The sequence below is a fragment of the Leptinotarsa decemlineata genome, unplaced genomic scaffold (genome assembly GCF_025532065.1).
Source record: "Leptinotarsa decemlineata unplaced genomic scaffold, Ldec_3_MD MMD2_P_RNA_scaffold_5, whole genome shotgun sequence".
Lineage (NCBI taxonomy): Eukaryota > Metazoa > Arthropoda > Insecta > Coleoptera > Chrysomelidae > Leptinotarsa > Leptinotarsa decemlineata.
Genome location: NW_027412532.1, coordinates 5406750 through 5419099, shown reverse-complemented (window position 1 = coordinate 5419099; position 12350 = coordinate 5406750). Strand labels below are relative to the sequence as shown.

The 12350-nt window shown below is 37.2% G+C and overlaps 1 protein-coding gene across 4 annotated transcripts in view; it reads left to right on the top strand.

Moving 5' to 3' along the window:
• vari (MAGUK p55 subfamily member vari) overlaps positions 1-12350 on the top strand; it is a 55106-nt gene that overhangs the window by 39308 nt on the left and 3448 nt on the right. For all 4 annotated transcript variants that reach the window (XM_074169334.1, XM_074169333.1, XM_074169336.1 and 1 more), the window contains 4 exons: positions 494-720; positions 3496-3665; positions 8125-8298; positions 11701-11775. In XM_074169334.1, coding sequence (XP_074025435.1) covers positions 494-720; positions 3496-3665; positions 8125-8298; positions 11701-11775 — 646 coding nt within the window. The remainder of the gene's footprint in view (positions 1-493; positions 721-3495; positions 3666-8124; positions 8299-11700; positions 11776-12350) is intronic.

Here is a 12350-nt window from a genome sequence, read left to right as displayed (position 1 = left end):
CATGTTTACAATACATAAGAAATTAAATTGCCATTAGAGAATAATTTGTTACATTAATTACATTATATTCGTTCAGTTATTATTCAAGACCTTTTCTAAAATACATCGATTTGTTGCTTTATATGTTTTGCACATTCCCACTAGTTTCAAAATCGTAAAAAAAATTCATCATTGAGATAGAATACATGGAAGTAAAAAAATTAACAAATTTTTGAGTAGGTTTGGCATTAAGAAATTCAGGAAACAAATAATTTACAGAAATATCCAGCCTCGCCTCATGAGTAAAGAAACTATTGATAGTAAAAATGATTCCAAATACTCTTTTAAAGAAAAAGTTCATTGAGGGCGGTAATAATACTTTGAAATGTGTTTTTTGCCAAACAATTAAATAGAAAACTTTTGATTGGATATTATTGTGGCCACCCAAATTTGTACTTCCTTAGTTTTGCAGTTGTATCCATTATTCAAAATAAAATGACTTTTTTTTATTCAGTATTTGTGGTGCTCGAATCTCTAGACGAAAGAAAAAAATCATCTACCAATCTAAAAGCAGCGCAGATTTTGACAAAGCGGAATTACTATTGTACGAAGAAGTGACTAGAATGCCACCGTTCAAGCGAAAGACTTTGGTCTTGATTGGAACTCAAGGAGTTGGTAGAAGAACGTTGAAAAACAGGCTGATCAACAGCGATCCTGATAAGTTTGGTGGAGTAGTTCCATGTAAGTATAGAACAACTAGAAGCACATATTCTTATGGAAATCTGAACAATAATATGATTGGAAGGAAATTGTGATTTTGTCTTGAAGGGAAACTGACCTAAGTACAATGAGGTACTTAGTAGCTCGTCACACCGTTCTTAAATTTTGACGAAAAGATAATAATATAGAAAAACAATTATTTTCAAATATTTTATCAGATGAAAATTTCTCTGTCTGGCATACTACAAGGCAAAACGATAATAAAGTTTCTATTAGACCAGTTTTCATTTTTGTTAAGAAACAATAATTGTATTAGGAAATATCTTGAAACACCATCTTGATTTGAAAAATATCAAACCATCTTATATTGTAGATTCTAAGCATTTCATGAAAATAAACAAACATCAATTTTTCATTTTTTGGTTTCGAAAATTGAAGTCAAATATCTGATTTTACATCACAAAGTGAGCTGATGAAAACTTTTGTTTTTCATCTTAAATGGGTACCACTATCACGAAAAATTCCATTGGTTTATCGCAATTCAACTTGTAAGAAGTTAATTTGTAGGTTCAAGGCAAAAAATTTATTAGATTTCAACACTATACAAACAAAAAATTTGTTGCTTCATCCATTCAACAACAAATAAATAAACAATTTCAAATATATATGTCATAGAAATAATAATACTCACAGTCATAACATCAGACAAACAAAATTATTATCAGTCAATTTCAAATCTAATTTTGTACAGAAATGGATTTACCATGAGGGAAATATAATATACATTGCATTTCTTTAATATTCCCCCCATTTTATTTTTTGAACGGATCAACTCAAAAAAATTGAGATTTGGGATAATGAAATTAATGCAAGAATACTTTATTTTGAAGTGAAATTGACAGATAAAACTTTCAAGATGGCGACTGGGCGTCATCTGGGAAAAAAATTAAATGTAAAGGGGGTCTTGTACGTTTGAATCCCCTGATGAATACTTCACAACCCTAGAATATAAGTCAATATCTTCACCTATACTACAAAATGGCGGAACATTTAATAATTTTCTGAAGACAAACACATCAATATCGATATTTCTAGAAATATGAATTCCTTTTTATCTGCCATATGGCAATTCCAACAACCCGATAAGGTTTGTTAAGTTATTTTTTGTTTATAAACACGACAAAAAATGTCAGTACGACAATGAACATCATCGTTCAGTTACAATATTTTCATTTAGTTTTCGGTTTTAATAGTACCACGTCAACAATCTCTAAAATGGTCAATTCTCATCTATTGGAAGGAAAAATTAAAGCGAGTTTTATTTACGGTGCGACGCCTAACTTTCACGAGACCGAAAGGATTTTCAATGAACGTTTGCCGAATCGTCCTATCTGTAGAAAATATTCACGGGAACTTGTATCCAAATTCACAACTAACGGTAGTGTACATAACAAAAAGCCCCCAGGTCATCCGTCCATTCCGGAAGAACAGCAAGTGCAAATAATTGGTGAGATGGTAGCAACCCTGAACAGTCTACTTATTCCGTCGCGAATGTTTGTGAGGTGTCTCCTTCTACTGTGTGGAGACTTTTGAAGATGAATAGGTATCATCCATAAAAAAATCATGACGGAAACTATTGCAAGGCATCCTACCTATCTCCACAATATTTGTTTTAGTGACGAATAACGTGAGGGTTGACACCAACCCTCACGTTTTCCGGAAAACACATACCAAATATCCAGAAAAAATTACCGTTTGGGCAGTAATATTGGATAATCATATTGTAGGACCTCTATTTGTTGATCAAAATTCAACAGGGGAACTGTACTTCAATATGCTGGAAACTACTAATGAATTCGATATGGATATTGTATTCCAACAAGATGGAGTACCACCACATTACTCCAGACAAGTAAAAAACTATTTGAATACTACTTTTCCTGGTAGTTGGATTGACCGTTGAGGTGCTACAGAATGGCCAGCCCGCTCGCCAGATTTCACACTTTTGGACTTTTTATGGGGCTATTTGAAGCAAAAGGTGTACGAAACTGAACCTGCTTCAATATTGGATATACGGCTGAGAATAATAAATATTTGTAGATATATTGACGTTCGAAAATGTTCGGCGTGAAATATCGGATAGGCTGTTCATATGTCAAAAAGTTCAAGGCAACCATTTCGAGCATCTTCTGAACTGATCTCAAGCTTATTACCTCATATTATGTATCACGCATTAATTTCATTTCTCCAAATTTCAATTTTTTTAAGTTGACCCTTTCAAAAAATAAATGGGGAGGGACATTGAAGAAAAGCCGATACAAAAATTGATTGAAAAAGTAAATGAATTGAGGTGAAAACACAGGATTATATTATTTTTCATATAGCGAGAATCACCTAAATGTTTTTATATTAAATTTGGATGATTTCAGATTTGACTGTTCTTATTAATTATCCCAATTGTGTGTTCTTATTCAATATTTTATACTTTTTGAAAAATTTCATTACCGTTTCAATATCTATTTCCAAACTTGATGTTGACTGGTAATATCAATTATTAGTGTTTTCCTGTTTAGTATTTTATTAATTTGTTAAATTTGTATCTTTGATCAATTTAGTCAATTGTTATTCATAAATGAACCAGCAGATAAATCTGGTCAACAATTCGAAATTCTGCAATACTAACGAGATATATTGAAATCCTTATGCTCCAGGAACCTGTAGCAATAGCAGTAGCATTCTTGTGTGGATACTTTGTCATAAAACTATGAAATGTCATTTCGTACTTTGTTTTGGCAGATACTACTAGACCTCAGCGAGTGCTTGAAGAAAACGGCCAGAGCTATTGGTTCACAGATAGAGAGTCCATGGAGGAAGATATAAAGAACAACAAATTCTTGGAGTATGGTGAATACAACGGCCATCTTTATGGAACACACTTAGATACAATCCGAGATATTATTAAACAGGTAACACCTTTGTTCATTCAATATAAACACAGTTGAAACTAGAGCCTGAAAACAAAGCGTTCTCGATTCAACACTAGTGGTGACGGGCTTAACCACGAATACATTGCTGGACAAGCTCAAGTATCAGGTTGTTTCAAAAGTTTTCATGAGTCTACTCCACTGTCTACTCTACTGTAATAACTTTCAACGTTACACAAGTCGATTAATTCGATCAGCATGAATATTGAGTGCCCAGGATTCGATGAAGTCAACAAAGGATATATTTTCCTGGTCAATTCGTTAAATTTTCGGACGGCGATTTGTGAGACGTGCGGACGAGCGTTGTCGTGCTACAGGAATGGACCTCTTCTGTCATTCTTTTATGTTTTCACCTTTGGGAAGTGCCTGGGGGCTCATCGATGTCCAACCACTGTCCTGAATGTTTTTTGTTGTCGTAGAGGACCCACTTTTCATCAAACGTGATGATCCGATATAAAAAAGAATCGTTTTAAATCATCAAAAACTGCATGGGAGCTAACGCCCAGTTCTTCCGTCATCCCAGGCACCGTTTGTGAATCTCTCCTCAAAGTCCTCAAATTTTAGCCTCTTGGAGGCTAAAAGCTCCGGAACGTAATTTCGCAAACTAACATCGAACAATGTGTTGATTAACACGCTTGATAACTTTTTCGGGCTGTTTCGGCAGCGCTTCGGTTCAATTTGAATTCGTAAATGAAAGTAGGTCGAGAATCGCTCAACGACATTGAATAGTAATGAGCTGAAAAGAGTAAAAAATTAAAATTAAAAAAAAATAAACAGCATCATTGTATATCGGTAACAACACACTACGACACAGTAGAATAAATATTTATTGAGATATGGAGCTTCAAAAACACATGACATTGAAACGGATAAAACTTTTGAAACAACCTAGTAAGTGAAGGCGAAGTCTTTTTCCTGCTCTACGAAGACGCCATCTATGGGATCGTCAGAAAACTCAACCCACGGATGTCAAGGTTGAATGAGGTTCCCTGAAACAACGCTAATAGATGCAGTGGACAACACAAGACAAATCTCAATCAGCGGTCGATGTGGAAGCTTTACTTTGCAACGAATCAATTTGAAGAACCTTGTTTATCTTCGATATTCGTGAATCAAGTCTTTTTTCGATCCTATAGATGGCGTCTGCGTAAAGGAAGATGTCATCGCTTTTATTTTCACACGTATATTTATATTGAATTATTCAATGATATGGATATTGCAGGCGGTTTTGCTACTTTCTTTAAATCAACTTTCACGAATAGCGGTGTGCCGGTTTCACAAACAACACACTTGATTTCTTTCACTGTTATCTCTGTATCTGTAGAGTAGGGAGGGTGAGTGTAAGCCCACGCACTTAGGCCACATGTGACCCATTGTACATCCTCCCAAGGAGTTGTCCTCCTAGGTCGTCGTTCATCCTGTCCTTTCCAGGAAGGTGGACAGGTCGCTGGGAGACATCTCCTTTATATCGGCAGGTGTAGGCCAAGACTCGCCGAACACACACTCTCTTATTGACGATAACTCCGGGCACTCGCACAGGACATGCCTGACAGTCTCATCTTCCTGTTCACACATCCTGCATAGAGGTGTGTCCACTAGCTCCATATTATGTAGGTGTTTCCTTAGCTGACAGTGGCCAGTCAAAAATCCTACTGTTAGGCGTAGATTTTTCCTGGTCATCGCCAGATATTTCTTCGGCGCCAGCTTCCCAGGGTCGCCCAAGGTGATCCTGGCAAGATTACATCCTTTGATTTCATCCCATCTCTTTAAAGATTGAGCATGGGTGTAACATTTGACTAGTTCCGCAATTGTCGAAGTCATCAGGCCGTGGGTGCCACTTGGTCCTAAAATTCTTAGTCCAGCCGCTTCCTTGGCTAAAGAGTCGGCAATGCGATTACCTTTACTCCTTTCGTGCCCTTTAATCCACCTCAGGATATTGTTATTATCTACCGAGGCTTTGGCTAAATCTTGGTGGCACTCTAGTGCTAGCCCTGAAGTAACACGGTGTCTGTTCAAGACTAATAGTGCTTGTCTGCTATCAGTGCAGATTGTTATGTTTTTGCCCGAAATTCTTTTCTTGGTTATTTCTTTTGTGGCGATTGAGATACCAGCCAGTTCTGTTTGGACCACGCTAGTATTTCTTCCCATTCCCCATTTAATCCTTAGGCTTAGTGATCTGGAGTACACTCCACATCTGACTCTGTGTTCTGCTTAATTTGTATTTTGTAGGGTTTATTAAACACAATTGCATCACTTGTTGCCTGCAGCAGAGGTTGCGCAGTAAGCGCTTCCCGCCATAGGCCCAGCCTCAATCGACCCATTTCTACTTCTAGGTTTACACCAGCCGTGTGCAATCGTACCATGGCCATTAACGCAACCTCCTTAACGAACAGATCCAGAGGGGTCAGACCCGTGATTACTTCCATTGCCGCGGTTGGTGTTGTTCTCATGGCCCCTGTGATGTTTAAACAAGCCAGTCGCTGTATTTGATATAATTTTTGGATGGCCGTTGCTTATAGAACTTTCGGTCCCCATGCAATGGCTCCATACGTAAACATAGGTCTTATTATTGCAGTGTAGATCCAGGCGACTACACGGGGTGAAAGACCCCATGCGCGTCCCACTGTCCTCCGACATTGCTCATAAGCCACGTATGCTCTTTTTGCTCTACTCTGTATTTCACCTCTTCAGAGAAGTTTAGTTGGCTTTTGAAGATTTCGGGAGGTTTTAAGCCCGTTAAACTTCTTTTCCTGGTGAAAAGGACCATCTCAGTCTTCTTGGGATTGATCGACAGTGAGTGTTCCTTACACCATGTTTCTATCAATTTGAGCCCATCCTGCGCTCTATCGTACAGTGTGTTTACAAATTTGCCGGTCTGCAAGATAACTATGTCATCTGCGTATGCAATTGTGTAGAATCCATTTTTGTTAAGGTGATTAATTAGGGTATCCAGAACTATGTTCCAGAGAAGGGGTGATAAGACCCCTCCCTGTGGACATCCCCTCATGACCAGTCCTTTAACTGTGATGTCTTCTACATTAATACTTATTGCTCTGCTAGAGAGCATCTGGAGTATCCATTCTCCTACTACCAGGGGTACATTCCTGAAGTGTAGTTGCTGGGTAATTGTTGGAAAGGTTGTTTTATCAAACGCTCCCTAAATATCTATGAATATACCTAGGGTGGATTCTGTTATCTATCCAACAGAATACAGTTTGTACAGTTCAACAACGTTTCTTCCTTCAAATTGACCGCTACTCCGGGAGTTCCGCAGGGCTCGATTTTGGGACCTCTTCTTTTCGTGTTATTTGTTAATGACGTTTCTCGGTACGTCAGGCATTCTCAATTTCTCCTATATGCCGATGATCTCAAGCTGTTTAGAAGAATTGGAAGCGAAAATGATTCTGATATGCTTCAAGATGATCTCAATAATCTATCTTGTTACTTTTCAGTATCTGACCTATCTCTCAACGAAGCTAAATGCAAAATAATGAGTTTCACACGAAAGAAGTCACCTACTATCAAGGACTATTTCATTAATCATACCAATTTACAGATAATCAATGAGATGAAAGATCTCGGGATCATTTTTACTGGTGTGTTCAGTTTCTCTCGGCATATTGAATACTTAGTATCTGAATGTTATAGAAAAATGAACTTTGTCTTAAGATCCAGCCGTGAATTCAATCACGATACTTGTTTGTTACTCTTTAACTCCATTGTTCATTCTAAGCTGGAATATGGTTGTGTCATTTGGAATCCAAAGACATTTTTATATTCTGAAACTATAGAAAAAGTCCAAAAACGATTATTAAGAACACTCTTTTTCAGAAAACACAATGTTTGGCCTTTATTTATATCATATTCTAGCCAATTACAAGAATTTAACATGCAACCATTGAAAGACCGCCGTGAGTCCTCGGAAGTGATTTTTGTTTTTAACATTCTTAGAAAACTGAAAGTACCTGAAATTCTCTATACTATTGATTTTATTGTACCTGGCGTAAGACTAAGAAGAAGAGACAATCTATTTCGTATCTCAAACAATTTGTCTCCTCTTCAACAATGTCTCGAAACAGTTAACAACTGGATATATGTATATATTTAGTATTACAGAGGAACAACTCTTTCAAATGCTCAAATGTGTCTGAATCTTTTTACGGTCATTTTATTATTTTTTGTTTTATATATATTTTATATCGATTTCAACTGTATCAATGGTACTCAATGAATACTATATGTAAGGAACTTAAAAAAAACTGTTCAACATGTAAGTGGAAACCATTCTGTTTGTTGTTCAGTATAAATAAATTTATATTCCATTTCTATTCTGTATTGAATGATATATATCTATTCATCGCTAGTTACGGCATTTTTACATTTATCATACATAATATCGTTGCTCACAGGGTCATTTTGTAACAATATCTTTGAATTTTAGGGAAAAATGTGCATCTTGGATTGCAGTCCGATATCACTGAAGATTCTGCACAACAGCTCCGAATTTCTACCGTATGTCATTTTCATTGCTGCCCCGGGTATGGAACAGCTGAAAAATTTGTACGATGTTGGTAAAAGCAATTCAAATCTAAGGCATTCTAGTAGGAACCTATCGGTGAGTATCTTTGCCGTTTTCTGGTGTTTCACTTTGGTTTGTAAGTAGCTTGAACCATGTTTAAATGTTGAATAGTTTTACAGTGCGTTTATGGAGTGCCCTACTTTTGAGTAATTACGTCATCATCGTTTCTCAAAATGAAACATCTCATTTTCTTTCAATTTCTGGAGGTACCGTGCATAAATAATTAGAAAAAATGTATCACAAGCACTCGTAGCACCTAGTTGGTAAAGAGAAATAATACCAAAGATACAAATTATGTTATCCCGGGCGTTCGTACATCCGTTCATCTTTAACATAATCATGACGTTTCGGTTTCAAATTCAGCTACTTAGTAGAGAACGTTATGGCAGGTGAGATCTTGCTGAAACGTTGCTAACTAAGCCCATAATACCATCCTTGTGAGGTCACTCTTAATCGCTGGCTCCCAAAGATTGTGATTTTTTTTTCATGAACCCCCATGATAAATGTCTCCGAACCGGATACAATAATGTCAGGACAGACAGTTCTGCTTTCTGCTTCGATCAAGTTTGTTGAGGGTTGAAATGGTCACCAAAATGTCTTGACACAATCATGTCACTGGAGTTGCAAAGGCTGCTTCTCAAAAGCTTGGAGCACTGTTGCGAACCAGAAAACTGTACACACCTCAGCAACTCTTGATGCTTCACAAAGCTCAGATCAGACCGTCTTTGGAGTATTGTTCTCATGTATGGAGCTCCACCCCTAAGCATACCCTGAGGCTGCTGGATTCTATTCAGAAAAGAGCCATCCGCCTGATTGGAGACACGAACATCACTTGCAACCTTGATAATTTGGAACATCGAAAAAAGGTTGGAGATTTGTCTCTCTTTTATAGATACTTTTACGGGAGGTGTTGAAGTGACATGGCACATTTGATTCCACCAAGAGCGGTACATATTAGGAATAGGCGACGAACTATGGCTCCTCATCGTTTTGAGGTTCAACTCAGTACACCTCAAACTTCACTGTTTAAGAACTGTTTCATTTGGATATAAGTGCATTTATGTGGAATAAACTTCCTGGGAACGTTTTTCCAAATGAATTTAATCTTCAGCGATTCAAGTCAAACATGAATCGCTACTTTTGCAAGGGCACCGCTCTTAGACCGCCTTGAGGAGTTTTCTGTAGTGATTGTGTTATATCCTTGAAAAAATCAAAATGGCGAAGATGGCCGCCATATTAGTTTTAGAGAGTAATAAATTTGGGTCGTCGGAAAAATGAACAGTCGTCATGAATTTGTACACCCGATTCAAGTCCAAAAACTGGAACAAAGTAATGAAGACGAATCTATGAGGCTACTGCTTTGAACAACCTAACCCTTCAATGATAAATGGCTTTTTGAAAATCATTATTATTGAAAGCCCGTAACTGGTTCGGAGCAAAGTTTTTGAAAGGGCATAGATGGAACACACTTGGAACACACTTTATTGGTCTGATGAAAATCCACATTGAATGTGGAGTGGAATTCTGCGACATACGATCATTTCTAATATTTGTGTTTTTTTTGTTTACATGAAAATTCAAAAAGAACATATTTTTTAATATCTTAGAAAATACATGATTCCAGATTGAAAACAGTTTTTTTCGATATTCAAGTATTGGAATCTGTTTAAAACAGAATGGCGCATGTTTTATGCCAAGTTTATAAACAGCAGCTCTCCAGATCGGTGGATTTTACTGATCACACAGTATGTACATAATTTTAAAAAATCTGGAAATTAATTTTGGAGGCAATTATATCCAATTCGACCAGGTATTTGATGTCATATTTTGTTTCATAAACCTAACCAAAAACTTCTCGTGCCCGTGCGGTCATGAAGTACCTACACTAATAATAGCAACTAGTAAAAACACAATAATGACATAGAATAATATTCTGGGGTGCGATAGTTTCATACGATGGATGCCTTTTATATAGGATTGGAGAACAAAAACTTAATCATCAAAAATCACTTTATTGTTTTTAAAATATTCCCCATGAAGATCTATACACTCTTGCATGCGTTTGAACAAATTGTCGAAGCACTTTTGCCACTCTGATTGAGGCTTCTTCAGGTGTCGAAAAACGTTGACCTCTCAGTTTGTTTTTTACGTGCGGGAATAAAAAGAAGTAATTCAGTGTCAAGTCAGGAATATATGGCGGATGACTCATCAAGTCGATGTTTTGGGTGCTCAAAAATGCAGTTGTTTGAGCCGATGTGTGAGAGCTCGCATTGTCGTGGTGAAGAGTGATCCGTCTTCGGCGGTTGGTTTTCCTGATTTCTTGGAAGACAACTGGCAAACAATTGGTTGTGTACCACTCAGAATTGATTGTTCTGCGTTGTTCTAGTGGTACGGTTGCGACATGTCCAGTTTTTCCGAAAAAACAGGCGACCATTTGCTTGGAAGTGCTTCGTGCGTGAACAACTTTTGTTGGATTTGGTTCGTCTTGAAACACCCATACAGTCGACTGCTGTTTACTTTCGGGCTCATACGCGTAAATCCACGATTCATCACCTGTCACGATGTCATAGTCGTGTTTCGAAGCACCGCGATCTTATTTTTTGAGCATTTTCTTTGACCAATCGACACGAGCCTTTTTTTGAGCGATTGACAAATTGTGTGGGATCCAACGCTAACAAATTTTTTGACAGTCAAATGTTTATGCAATATTGAATGTATGCTGGTCACACTAATGCCTAAGGTTGTCTTAATCTCACGATAGGTCACATGACGATATTGCAATATCAGTTCGCGCACAGCATCAATGGTTTTCGGAACAACAACTGGTTTTGGACGACCTTCACGAAATTCGTCGTGGAGTGAACTACGACCACGATTGAATTCACCATACCATCGATAAACACTTGTCTTTGATGGAGCTTCATCGCCAAAAATTGAATCAAGTTCAACTATGCACTGTTGCTGAGTTAATTCACGTCGAAAGTTGTAAAAAATAATCGCACGAAACTGTTCATGATTTAATTCCATTTTTGGGCCGGGATAAAGCTTTTAAACACAAATAGCGCGCGTATATCAAAATGTTCTGAATATGTATAAGCTCAAAAATGTCCAACTGTACGATAGACCTGTCAGTTGCTAGATTGCAACACTAGGGTTGCCAAATCACGAAACATAAAAGGCAACCTATCGTATACGTCACGTCATTGGAAGATGGAGGCGATAAAAGACTTTTGACAAACGTAATGGCTTATTGTAGATGTAGTTATGCATTGATATTGCATTTTGAAAACCATTGAAAGAAGTTTGACTGTTCTATGTTCCCTTATATGTAGAAAATATATTTGTTAATTGAGTGCTAAAATCTTGGTGAATGTTTGTACGTTGTCCTCTTTATTTCTTTGTTTGAAACTAGTAAATATTTATTTTTTTGCATGTTAGTTTGACCGACAGAGTTCGATACGATACAGTTCCAGGAGAGCAAGAACTTTGGAATCTTTGGCTTCACTGTACGAGGTAAGTATGACATTTGAATAGAGGTGCATCAATCTAAAAACGTTGATTACCAGGCTAGAGTTCGAATGACATGAAGTATAGAGAAGTATTTGTCAAATGTAGGAAGAACTTTCTGAATTACGCTGTTAACAATGATATTTAGCCACAAACGGACATTGTTTGATCTTTGGACTCAGTTATTGCAAAAGCCAATATAATTGGAAATTGTTCACTTTTAAAATGAATTGGAACATCTCTAGGTCTAGGGATTAGTGGTACTAATATATTTTCACCTCGGAACTTGCCATTTGGCTTCGACAACATTTTTTATTAATTTCAATGAGTAATCGCGTGCAGTTGCACAGCCGTAAGGATTCAAATTACGAAGTGATACAAACTTCAGTTGTGAATTACGCGGTAGCATGCTTGGCAGATCCAGTGAGTTCAGCTTCGGTGGCATCGCAAACTGTATATACGCTCGATGGATAATCAATAACAGAATAACAGTGGCCGAAATATGTGTAGGGAGTGAGAAAAGGCTTATTGTGTGGGAGATACAGGAAACCGGCTTCTTTCTCATTCCTACTCCATGCTAT